The sequence below is a fragment of the Macaca mulatta genome, chromosome X (genome assembly GCF_049350105.2).
Source record: "Macaca mulatta isolate MMU2019108-1 chromosome X, T2T-MMU8v2.0, whole genome shotgun sequence".
NCBI classification, from domain to species: domain Eukaryota; kingdom Metazoa; phylum Chordata; class Mammalia; order Primates; family Cercopithecidae; genus Macaca; species Macaca mulatta.
Genome location: NC_133426.1, coordinates 53,383,389 through 53,396,412, shown reverse-complemented (window position 1 = coordinate 53,396,412; position 13,024 = coordinate 53,383,389). Strand labels below are relative to the sequence as shown.

The following is a 13,024-nucleotide window of genomic DNA, read 5'->3' as shown; positions in this document are numbered from 1 at the left end:
CCCTCCGGCTTAGAGTGTAGTGAAACAAACAATCTTAAGAAGTAAAAGAAAGGCATGTAAGTGTTGTAATGGTTGGTGTACAGACAACAGAGAGGGTGTAGTGGAGGCAATGTGACCTGATGCAGTGCCTGGCACGTGGGAGCTTATTGACACCCACTTGGTGCCAGAAACTATGGAATAATATACAACTTAAGTACAAAACCAGGGTGGTATTCAGAAAAACAACTTAGACTTGTGTGCACATCGTAAGGTTTATAATGTTCTGCATTTAATAGAGGATGCGTGAAGAGGATCTCACAGTAACAGATTGCAGGGCACCTCTGGACTTAACAGTGATCATGGTACCCACCATTACCCTACAGGTTGCTTGGTCCCTCAGCTGCTGCTGACATCCTTCAGCTGAGCAGCAGCCTTCCCCTACAAAGCCGGGGTCGGGCCCGCCTCCTGGTAGGCAACGATGACGTCCACATCATCGCCCGTTCTGATGATGAGCTGCTGGATGACTTTTTCCATGATCAGAGCACAGCTACCAGCCAAGCAGGCAAGTTTGTGTGGTGAAAGGGAGGGTAGAATTTGTCAGATTCTACTTTTTCCCTGTTGAGGAAAAGCAAGACAGTGTCTGCCTTATCGAAAACCCCCATTTTATAGGAGCCAGAACCACTCAGTGACTTAGCCATGGGCAACAAAAACTTTATTGTCTCTAGGTACTTGTTATGTGCTAAACATTGTGATAGACCTTGGATCCTTTTAGGGAAATACTACAATTTTTGAATCGGTGGATCAGTTAATGCTTGACAAGGCCAAGAATCTCATTCCCCTTTGTTCTCCCTACAGGAACCCTGTCCAGCATCCCCACAGCCCTGACCCGCTGGACAGAAGAATGCAAAGTTCTCGATGCTGAGAGCATGCACGACTGTGTTTCAGGTGCGTGGCAGCTTGGTTATCAGGGCAGCAGTGAGCCTTCTAGGGCTAAGACAAGCATGTGGAGAGTTGTTTCCCTGGCTCTCTGTGGCTACAAGCTCTGGCTCTTGGCTTCCTCCCTGACCCCACCAGAGCAGCCTTTGATTTTTGCCTCTTTGGAACAGTGGTTAAAGTGTCCATTGTCAATCACCTGGAATTCCTGAGGGATGAGGAGCTGGAAGAAAGGCGCGAGAAGCGCAGGAAACAACTGGCTGAGGAAGAAACAAAGATAACTGATAAAGGCAAAGAAGATAAGGAGAACAGGGATCAGAGTGCACAGGTGATTCCCAAGGGCTGGGAGGATTCATCTTTGACTGTGTCTGCCGTAATGTGGTTTTGGCATACACATAGCACCAAGAATCACTGAAGAATCCTAGAACGTTCGCGTTGAACCTGGAAAATTTTTTATTTCAAATTCACCATACATTCACCTGGTTTGTAGGGGAAAGAGTTTAAACCTAGAGGGGAGATTTCTCCAGTGTCTCACTGAGAAAAACGAGCCAGAGGCAGAATGGCTTCTCACTTAACAGTCACACTGCGTAGTCTCTGCCGCCAAGGACAGCATCGAGACAAGGAGAATAACCTTGTCTAAGTCCATGCTCTTGGTTGCCCATTTCCGTTTCTGTTGGTGGACTGCCAGTGTGGGGAATCTTACCAAGATGACCCCATTCCATCATTTAAGTAAGATCAGCCTAGGTGTCAGATCAGAGAAAATGTTGTACTCTGAACCCCGTCACCATATGTCATTTTTTCTAGGGCTCACATGTATAAAATCACTAATTTTGATTTAGAAGGAAGTTACCTATTTTTTTCTGAAACTTCTGGGACTTCAGACAGAGGTCTTTTAAATGTCTGAGTAAATGAGGATAGAATGATACATTACAGTGTATCACTTGATATAAAAGGGGGGAATCTGATAGAAATACAAAGAAATAAGACTTGAGAGTGAAAGACTTCAGTATACCCTACTCAGCAGTTAGGGAATCAGGTAGATTAAAAATAAGGGTAGTGAAGTGTTCAGTTAAAATAACAAGCTTGATGTAACAAGTATCTATATAGAACTTTTTACCTAATACACAGTTACATTGTTTCAAACATGATATAGGATGGAAAATAAGTGAACCTAGCATATGACTGAAAAGGCTAGAGTGGACAAAATAAAAAATAAGCCCCATGAAGGGAAAGATACATAGATGAAACCAAGAAATTCTTGCTAGAGTGATCATGATCGTGCCCATTCCTAAGGGGGTTTTTATTATCCTTTCCTCCATGTTTATTTCCCCCTCACCCTGAAACCATTCTTGAACCTGAGTATGTATAGAGAAATTGGACATATATTTGCACAGTGAAATGTTCACCTTCCTTTGGTCACATGGCCAAAGCATTCTCCATTAGATCACTGAACTCCTAGATGGTCTGGGTGGAGGATGGTGACTATTACAGTTGACCTCTATCTTAGGTGCTTGCAAAGTTCCACATTGGTCTATCCCTTCTTTTGCAGTGTACTGCATCTAAGACAAATGACTCTACTGAACAGAATCTCTCAGGTAACTCTCCTTCCCTTTCTCCCTTCTTACTAATTGATTGGTTGCTTTCTCCTGATAGTTCCGAGTAGCTGGCCTACATAGGCTGAAGATGGACACTGGTGCTCTGTGGGATGAGGTAGTAGATTGTATAGTTTTAGGGTCATACCCCATCTTGGAGATAACTATACAGTCTACTGTCTTTCCCACGGTGCTACACTTCTTCTCCGACTGGCTCTGTTCAGGTTCTTGTTCTGGTTATTATCTACTTCATTCTGACATGGGTAATGAGATCATGTGTCTTGTTTATTTCCTGACTGCAACTCTGTCCTCTGAAACAGCATGTTCATGTACATCTTTGAAGTGGCTGGTCCTTTGATGACCACCATGGTGTGGCACTTCATGAGAATGATGACAGTGGTTCTCAAATGCCAGTCCTCTGTGGAAACGAACAAAATCAAGGAGCTGTAATGCCTTTTTCATAAAGCTGAATTTATTCCCTTTAAAAGACTCTTTTTGTATTTAGAGATTATATTCCTAATTCTGTGGTATCAAAATATTTTTATTAAACGATGTTGATTGGATGTTTTTTTCTTACATGACTGAACTAAAAGTTGGCAACCCCTACATTAGTCTCTACTTTTTGTTCTTTTTTTAATTAAATTTTATTGGTCCATGGAATCTAAAAGTCTAGGAACATTGTCTTGGATAGTGTGCTATTCAGGAAGGTAGCTCTGTGGGCTTAGTGGTATGACTGCCATATGCTCCCTATTCCCTCTGATCTTCATAACAGTGGTCAGTAGCCATTTTGTGATTCTATCAATTGGGTCATATGATATCATATGTCTTCTCCACCCATATTTCCTCAGAACATTGTTCTGCCTCCCTACACCTGTCTCCTTTGGCACTTGATTTGGAAAATCATTGTACTAAAGCCTGCACAATATTTTTTAAAGCGGTGAAGTAGGGTAGATACCTTGGTACCCTTAATCTAGCAAAAGATCTTTAAAAGAGTCTGTCACCACGTAAAAGGGCCTTTTGCCTGCTGCCCTTATTAGAGGATTGTGCTCATGCCAGGGTGAGGTAGTAAGTTGTATTGTTGTGGGGTAGGGATATTAGGCCCCAATTAGAAGATAACTATACAACTTACTACTTTCCCTGGTGTGTGGCATATTCACACTTAGCCTTAGCAGTGTTGCCTCCATCAGACAAAGTTGTAGATGATCCTTGGATAATTAGGACTGGAAGAAAAGAGACATGGAAGGGGACAGATAGTGTTTAGGGTGAGGCAGATGTCATTATAAAGTGACTTGTCTTTCATTAATTGGAGCATATAATTAATTATTTTATCTTTGGGCATGAACTCAAACATTTTGCTTTTCTTCAACTGTGTAATGAGTGCATTTTCTTAGTAGTAGAACAGGAACGTGCACAAGGGAATGGAAAGCATACTTTAAGAATTTTGGGCTGGGCGCAGTGGTTCATGCCTGTAATCCCAGCACTTTTGGGAGGCCAAGGCGGGTGGATCACCTGAGGTCAGGAGTTTGAGACCAGCCTGGCCAACACTGTGAAACCTCGCCTCTACTCAAAATACAAAAATTAGCCGGACGTGGTGACACTCGCCTGTAGTCCCAGCTACTCAGGAGGCTGAAGCAGGAGAATTGCTTGAATCCAGGAAGCGGAGGCTTCAGTGAGCTGATAACACGCCACTGCACTCCAGCCTGGGCAACAGAGCAAGACTCTGTCTCAGAAGAAAAAAAAAAAAGGTTTTGGAAGGCTGGACGCGGTGGCTCACGCCTGTAATCCCAGCACTTTGGGAGGCCGAGGCAGGTGGATTGCTTGAGCTTAGGAGTTTGAGACCAGCCTGGGCAACATGGCAAGACCCTGTCTCTACTAAATATACAAAAAATTATTCAGGTGTGGTGGCACATGCCTATAGTCTCAGCTACTTGGGAGACTAAGGTGGGAGGATCACCTGAGCCCGGGAGGTGAAGGCTGCAGTGAGCCATGATTGTGCCACTACACTCCAGCCTGGGCAACAGTGAGACCCTGTCTCCAATAAAAAACAAAAAGAGTTTTGAAATAAATTCTCACCATTTCTTGCTCCAAACAGATGAAGTGGGAGGATCAATCGGATTTTGGTAGTTAGATTTTCTGTGTACCTACAGAGACATTTAGCCTCACCCTATATGGCCTGAAATCTTCTCCCTTCCACCTGGAGGGCACAGAAAGGATTTTATTCTTAGGATCCACAGAGTCAGAGCTCCAGTTCTTGCATTCTTGGGACAGAGATAGCACTGTGCCTTAGCCTTCATCCTTAGTATACCAGACCAGAGATGTTCCTTTGTGGGGGAACATCTTTGGGGGGGAGCATTTTCACTGTGGGGGTAATCACTGGCTGGGTGGGATACTTGTCAGGCCACATTTGCTGATTGGGGTGGCCTCCATTATCATTGGCTGATTGCCTCTTAACCACTATTGTTGTTCTTTCCGAGAAAGATGGGACGCCTATGCCTGACAGCTACCCAACAACCCCATCTTCAACTGATGCAGCTACATCTGAGTCCAAGGAGACCCTTGGCACTCTGCAGTCCTCACAACAGCAACCAACACTCCCAACCCCACCAGCTTTGGGAGAGGTTCCTCAGGAGCTGCAGTCCCCAGCTGGAGAAGGGGGCAGCTCTACACAGCTATTGATGCCTGTAGAGCCAGAGGAATTGGGTCCCACAAGGCCAAGTGGGGAAGCAGAAACAACGCAGATGGAGTTATCCCCAGCTCCCACTATAAGTGAGTAGAATTTCAACATTTGGGAAGGATGGAACAAGAGGGAAGAAAGGATGTCTTTGTAGCTTCTCTTTGCTCTCTTGCTTGAGAGAAAAAGTCGGAGCTCAACTTCTCAAATAATAAGATCTCATCTTGCACATTCACTTTCTTAAGTGAAATTGAGGTCCTGAACTGGTGATAGTTCAATGTCTAACGATATTGGTGATGATACCAACAGTTCATTGAGGCAATTACTCTTCCTGGGCTATCACCCCAGGCTTATTATTTAAAAACAACCCTCCAGCTTTGCATGGTGGCTCATAATCCCAGCACTTTGGGAGGCTGAGGCAGGGGGGATCATTTGAGCTCTCAGGAGTTTGAGACCAGCCTGGGCAACATAGTGAGACCTCATCTCTATTGGGGGGGGGGGGGACTCCAAAATCGATGGTGTTATTTACATGAGTAAACTGAAACTCAGAAATGAAATAATTAACCCAAGTCACTCTGTAAGTGGTTGAACTGGAATTAAAATCCAGATCTGTCTGACTTTAAAACTTACTCTCCTTTCACAGTTTCCAGGATGGCAAGCATGTCACCCCACAGTTAGAGCTCTCCCATTCTCCTGGCAGACACTGTTTATCTCATTACACTATTTCTCACTGGTTTGAAATGGGGCCTCAAAAGTCTTCTCAGCAGTATTTCAACAGGGTAATTTGATACCTGCTTGCCATCCCTGTTCTATACCATCTTGCTTGTGAAGTTCTCTGGAGAGACCTTAAGGTGTCAGTTTTTTCTTTCAAGGAACCTTGTTTATTTTATTTTATTTTACTTTATTTTTATTTATTTATTTATTTTTTGAGAAAGAGTCTCGCTGTGTCACCCAGGCTGGAGTGCAGTGGTGTGGTCTTGGCTCACTGCAACCTCCGCCACCCGAGTTCAAGTGATTGTCCTGCCTCAGCCTCCCAAATAACTGGGACTACAGGTGCACGCCACCATGCCCGGTTGATTTTTGTATTTTTAGTAGAGACAAAGTTTTGCCATGTTGGCCAGGCTGATCTGGAACTCCTGACCTCAGGTGATCAACACGCCTCAGCCTCACAGAGTGCTGGGATTACAGGCATGAGCCACCATGCCCTACTGAAACCTTGTTTCTTTAGAGAACCACAGGATATACACGTGCAAGTGGTGCCTGCAGTCAATCAAAGTGAAAAAAATCCCTTACCCAGGCTGGGCACGGTGGCTAACACCTGTAATCCAAGCACTTTGGGAGGCCGAGGCAGGTGGATCATGAGGTCAGGAGTTCAAGATCAGCCTGGCCAAGATGGTGAAACCCCATCTCTACTAAAAACTTAAAAAATTAGCCGGGCGTGGTAGCAGGTGCCTGTAATCCCAGCTACTGGGGAGACGCCGAGAATTGCTTGAACCCGGGAGACGGAGGTTGCAGTGAGGCAAGATTGTGCCACTGCACTCCAGCTGGGCCACAGAACGAGACCCCATCTCCAAAAAAAAAAAATCCCTTACCTGGGTTGCCTAGGGAAGATGTTTCACAGGCATGCCTGGAACACAGTAAATGTTCAAGAATTGATAGAAAGGGCTTGAGCTGAATCTTAAAAAACTCAAAGTGAGATTGAGAGGGAGACAGCAAGGGAGAAGTGAGAAGTCTGAGCTGAAATGCCCCTAAGGAAGCAGCCCTATCAAAGACCTTGTCTGTCATTTTGCCCCCTTTCCAGATAGAAGCCTAACTTCTCCCTATGACTTTTTCCTAGCCTCTCTTTCCCCAGAGAGAGCTGAGGATTCTGATGCACTGACGGCTGTCAGCAGTCAGCTGGAAGGCTCTCCTATGGATACAAGCAGCCTGGCTTCCTGTACCCTAGAGGAGGCTGTGGGTGATGCTTCAGCAACTGGCAGTTCTGAGCAGCCCAGAGCAGGCAGCTCCACTCCTGGGGATGCCCCACCAGCTGTGGCGGAAGTGCAAGGCAGGAGTGATGGGTCAGGGGAATCTGCCCAGCCACCTGAGGACAGGTAAGCATGTGTGGGCAAAAGAAGGGTAGGATATATTGGAGGGTCTTTCAAAGCACATTTCATACTTGTCAACTAATGGACATGCTTGTTATGCTGGGGAGATAAACCTGGTTTCTGTGAGAAAGGGGTATTGTAGGACTGTTTTATAAACGAGAAGACATAATACAACAACCTGAGCGTGATTTCCCTCAGCTCCCCCCCTGCATCCTCTGAGAGCTCTTCCACCAGAGATTCTGCCGTGGCCATTTCTGGAGCAGATTCTCGAGGAATCCTAGAAGAGCCGTTGCCTTCAACAAGCAGTGAAGAAGAAGATCCCCTTGCAGGTGAGCTCCATGTATGCCCAGGTCATCCTGGGATTGTTTTGGCTTCTAGTGGCCCTTGGCATGGAAGTGCCCACCAGCCAAACAGTTCCATTCAGGTGGAGGGCATGTATGTGGGAGGACTGACAATAAGGGGGGTGCTGGTGTGGCATAATGAAATGGGTCCAGCCTTAGGAGTCAAACTGGTCTTGGCTCACTCAAATTCCCCCACTCTGCCACTTCTACCTTTTACAACCTAGGGTCATTATTTAATTTCTGTGATCATGAATGATACCGAGGGGGTGATGATATCTGCGTGGTAGGTTATTTATAAAGGGTAAGTAACAGTGCATGCAGTCTAGCAAATAACAAAAGCTATTCTGAGCCCAGGGAAAGTGGGGTGGGCCTTCTCTGTGTCCCATGTCTTGCAAGCAGTGAAGACATACACACTGGTTTCCCTCAAGCAGTGACATAGGTTTATTTTCTCCAAGTACATATTAGGCACCAATAGAGGTGTGAGAGGCTGGGCACGGTGGCTCATGCCTATAATCCTGAAAATTTGGGAAGCAGAGGTCAGAGGATCACTTGAAGCCAAGAGTTTAAGACCAGCCTGGGCAACACAGGGAGACCCCGTCTCTACGAAAATATATATGTAAATTAGCCAGGCATTTTGGTGCATGCCTGTAGTCCCAGCTACTCAAGAGGCTGAGGCAGGAAGACTTGAGCCCAGGAGCTCAACACTGCAGTGAGTCAAGGGTTGCACCACTACACTCCGGCCTGGGCAACAGACCAAGACCCCATCTCAAAAATTTAATAAGGCATGAATCCCTTTACATGTTATATCTCCCCTTAGGTATCAGTCTCCCTGAAGGCGTGGACCCCTCTTTTCTGGCTGCCCTGCCTGATGACATCCGTCGGGAAGTTCTACAGAACCAGCTAGGCATTCGTCCACCAACCCGGACTGCCCCCTCCACAAATAGCTCAGCGCCTGCAGTGGTGGGGAATCCTGGTGTGACTGAAGTGAGCCCTGAGTTTCTGGCTGCCCTGCCTCCAGCTATTCAGGAGGAAGTATGTGAGCGGGAAGGTGGTGGGGCCAGGCTGCCTGGCAGGAGAAATGCCCTCATTGACTTCTTCTGCTCCATAGGTACTGGCACAGCAGAGAGCTGAGCAGCAGCGACGAGAACTGGCACAGAATGCCAGCTCAGACACCCCTATGGACCCTGTGACCTTCATCCAGACTCTGCCCTCAGACCTGCGCCGTAGTGTCCTAGAGGATATGGAGGACAGCGTGTTAGCTGTGATGCCACCTGACATTGCAGCTGAGGCTCAAGCCCTGAGACGAGAGCAGGAAGCCCGGCAGCGACAGCTCATGCATGAGCGTCTGTTTGGGCACAGTAGCACCTCTGCACTCTCTGCTATTCTCCGAAGCCCGGGTACAGAGGGAGGCAAGTGGGAGGGCTCTCAAAAGCTTTAGCTAGATGAGGCTGTATTTTCTTACCTTTGTATTACCTGTATCCAATTTACACCCTCTCCACAATCTCAGTTTTCTTTTTCTTTTCCTTCCAGCTTTCACCAGTCGCCTAAGTGGCAACCGTGGGGTCCAATATACTCGCCTTGCTGTGCAGAGAGGTGGCACCTTCCAGATGGGGGGTGGCAGCAGCCATAACAGGTACCTTTGTCTATTTTTACCTTACTATATCACCACTCAAGTCTACTAGCCCAACTCCCTTAGCTTTATAGGTGGAGAAGCTAAAATCCTGACAGGCAGGCAGGATGGTCTCTCTAAGCCATTTCCTTGAATAAGTGAGAGAGCCAGATCCTTGGACTCCCCATTCAGAAAACTACACCTTTTGGTTAGTCTTGCTACTGAAGACCACAATCGCAAAAGCAGGCTGGCAGCAGGTGCTAACTATGGTTTTAACGAGAAGGAACACCACTTGTCTCCCATGCAAGTAGTAAAACAACTAACACCTGCCTTGAGTTTATAACACATAGGCTAGGGAAGTATAGAGGAGTGAGTTAGCCAGGCTAAAACAGAGTGGGCCTGACATGGCAAAATGTGAAAAGAGTGATTGGTTCCTATAAGGCCACAAACTCCTGGTAGTCTAGAGAAGGCAGAAACTAGCATTGTCTCCTAGACTTAGGTACAGTCAGATTTTACCAGTCTATGGATGACACCTCTGCTGTCTTCTCAGTCGCCGTGTGATGTAGGGCAAGTCACTTAACCTGTTTGAGCCTCTTGTTTATCATCTCAAAAATGGGTGGTTCTCGGCCAGGTGTCGTGGCTCACACCTATAATCCCAGCACTTTGGGAGGCTGAGGCAGGTGGATCACTTGAGTCCAGGTGTTCAAGACCAGCCTAGGCAACATGGCAAACCTGATCTCTACTAAAAATACAATAAGTAGTCGGGTGTGGTGGCGCACACTAGTAATCCCAGCTACTCGGGAGGCTGAGGCACGAGAATCACTTGAACCCCGGCGGGTGGAGGTTGCAGTGAGCCGATACCGCGCCACTGCACTCCAGCCTGGGTGACAGAGTGAGACTCCATCTCATCATAAAGCTGGTGGGGGTGGGGGTTGATTCTCTAAGCTGTACAGCAGCCCTGAAAGGATGATGTACAGTCATTGTAAAGTGCATGGTACATAGTAGACACCCAAGAGGGCAGCTGTTACTATGAAGAGCCCTTGGACTGGACACCCTCCTTTCTCAAGCTTCCTTGGAGATACCCAGCTCATTCCCCTCTCCCATTCTTATGCCTAATCCCAGAGCTCTAGCCACTGAAGTGTTACCCAAAAACCATGTTCTGTTTCCAGGCCTTCTGGCAGTAATGTAGATACTCTCCTCCGCCTCCGAGGACGGCTCCTTCTGGACCACGAAGCCCTTTCTTGTCTCCTGGTCCTACTTTTTGTGGATGAGCCAAAGCTCAATACTAGCCGTCTACACCGAGTACTGAGAAATCTCTGCTACCATGCCCAGACCCGCCACTGGGTCATCCGCAGTCTGCTCTCCATCTTGCAGCGCAGCAGTGAGAGTGAGCTATGCATTGAAACACCCAAACTCACTACAAGTGAGGAAAAGGGCAAAAAGTCGAGCAAGAGCTGTGGGTCAAGTAGCCATGAGAACCGTCCCCTGGACCTGCTACACAAGATGGAGTCGAAGAGCTCCAACCAGCTTTCCTGGCTCTCAGTATCCATGGATGCAGCCCTAGGCTGCAGGACTAATATATTTCAGATCCAGCGTTCAGGGGGGCGTAAACATACAGAGAAGCATGCAAGTGGTGGCTCCACCGTCCACATCCACCCCCAAGCTGCTCCTGTTGTCTGCAGACACGTTTTGGACACACTCATTCAACTGGCCAAGGTGAGGGTTTCGAACCCAACTCCTGGGGATGGAAGAAGGGTGGCAGCAAGAGCCTGGGTGAAAGTTGAACACTAAGCAGGCTAACGTGTCTTTTTGCTCTTATTTTAAGTGTTGAGCCCTGTATTGTTTCTGGGGGATTGTCCTATATATTCCTGGGGTTTTTTCATTCTTTTCCATTTTTATGTATTGTCTTAATCATCAAAACAACTGGGCTATATGATTCCTGTTTTACAGATGAAGAACCTGGGATTCAGAACATTTTATTCATTTTGTCATATGATTAGAAAGTGATGGAGCTGGACCTAGAATTTAGTGTTCTTTCGATAATAAGCATTGCTGCCATCTATCAAAGGCCTGCCTTATGCCAGGCACTGTGCAATACATCATGTCGTTTAATCTCCAGCAACTTTGCAAGGAAGTGTAGTTATCCTCTCCATTTTATAAGTGCAGAGACTAAAACTCAGGAAAAGTTTGCTCGTGAGTCTGTATTGCTACAAAGCCCTCATTCATTTCTCTAGGCTGCTTTACTATCTGTTGGATAAAACTCTTATATGACATATCCCCCAATATTTACCAAAATTGTCTGAAGGAGAGTCTGGGAACCAGTTGTCTTTTCCCTATCAGGAAGGCTCATCCTCTGTGAAGACGTCCTAGACCAAGCCTGTCCTCCTTTTCCCGGCAGGTATTTCCCAGCCACTTCACACAGCAGCGGACCAAAGAAACAAACTGTGAGAGTGATCGGGAAAGGGGCAGTAAGGCCTGTAGCCCATGCTCCTCACAGTCCTCCAGCAGTGGCATTTGCACAGACTTCTGGGACTTATTGGTAAAACTGGACAACATGAATGTCAGCCGGAAAGGCAAGAACTCCGTGAAGTCAGTGCCAGTGAGCGCTGGCGGTGAGGGGGAAACCTCTCCATACAGCCTTGAGGCCTCTCCACTGGGGCAGCTCATGAACATGTTGTCACACCCAGTCATCCGCCGGAGCTCTCTCTTAACTGAGAAACTCCTCAGACTCCTTTCTCTCATCTCAATTGCTCTCCCAGAAAACAAGGTGTCAGAAGCACAGGCTAATTCTGGCAGCGGTGCTTCCTCCACCACTACTGCCACCTCAACCACATCTACCACCACCACCACTGCCGCCTCCACCACGCCCACACCCCCTACTGCACCCACCCCTGTCACTTCTGCTCCAGCCCTGGTTGCTGCCACGGCTATTTCCACCATTGCCGTAGCTGCTTCGACCACAGTGACTACACCCACGACTGCTACCACTACTGTTTCAAGTAAGTGTGGATGTAGACTGGGAGCTATAGGGTATATACTGTTGCACCCACTTCACCCCCTTTTCCATCCAGATAGTTCTCCCTCAGTGATAGCAATCAGCTTGGTTTGTGTTTGTGAGAGCAGAATGTGTCCATTGTCAACCTCATCTGTCCCAGTTCTCTCACTCTCCCTCCATCCCTGTCTCTCTTTCTCTCTCTCTTGCTCTCTCCCCTGCCTCTCATACACACACACCTTTGAAGGTCAGCAGGCATTCACTGAATGTGGCTTCCCTAGGCTAGGCACCAAAAGGAGGAAAGAAAGTTCCATCCTCAGGGAATTCCCAGCCTTTCCAGTCTTGTTGAGGGAGCCAGTTCTCGTGGGAAATAGTTAAAGGGCAGGCAGGATACAGTGTGATTCAGAGTAACCAGATCATCCCTGGAAATAAATGGAAATCTGTCCCTGCTACAAATTAGTAAGAATTATCTGAAGAAGTAGGTTTTAAAGAATAGAGGGGGCCATAATGGTGGGGGAATAGTTGGAAGAAATGCCTGGGGTTCTTGATCAGCTTAGAAGTTAACAGTCATAGGAGTCCTCTTTGAGTTTATGGTGAGACCTGATTGCACCACTGCATTCTAGCTTGGGCAACAGAGCGAGACCCTGTCTCTAATAAAAAATAAAAAGCCTTTAGCATCCCAAGTCATTTAGATTTGCCTTTGGTGGGTGGGTTTTCCTTTTCAGTACTTTCCCATTTTGAAGCCCTGGGCAATTCAGTGATTCCTTGGTTTTGTCACTTAGTCCCTGGCTTGTGAGTTTCACAGAGGCTTAAAGTGTTC

At 46.9% G+C, this 13,024-nt stretch overlaps 1 protein-coding gene and 2 non-coding genes across 16 annotated transcripts in view; all 3 read left to right on the top strand.

Annotated features, from left to right (window-relative positions):
• Positions 1 to 13,024, top strand: part of HUWE1 (HECT, UBA and WWE domain containing E3 ubiquitin protein ligase 1) — a 152,936-nt gene that overhangs the window by 125,952 nt on the left and 13,960 nt on the right. For all 14 annotated transcript variants that reach the window (NM_001266752.1, XM_077987620.1, XM_077987613.1 and 11 more), the window contains 12 exon segments: positions 363 to 541; positions 835 to 924; positions 1,086 to 1,240; positions 2,462 to 2,507; positions 4,983 to 5,270; positions 7,013 to 7,268; positions 7,461 to 7,591; positions 8,421 to 8,635; positions 8,712 to 9,000; positions 9,134 to 9,236; positions 10,382 to 10,928; positions 11,611 to 12,211. In NM_001266752.1, the coding sequence (NP_001253681.1) occupies positions 363 to 541; positions 835 to 924; positions 1,086 to 1,240; positions 2,462 to 2,507; positions 4,983 to 5,270; positions 7,013 to 7,268; positions 7,461 to 7,591; positions 8,421 to 8,635; positions 8,712 to 9,000; positions 9,134 to 9,236; positions 10,382 to 10,928; positions 11,611 to 12,211 (2,900 nt within the window).
• MIRLET7F-2 (microRNA let-7f-2) lies at positions 2,612 to 2,694 on the top strand. Its single transcript, NR_032360.1, has one exon. It is a non-coding gene; the product is annotated as a microRNA let-7f-2 (primary transcript).
• Positions 3,562 to 3,641, top strand: MIR98 (microRNA mir-98). The gene has a single exon (NR_032009.1). It is a non-coding gene; the product is annotated as a microRNA mir-98 (primary transcript).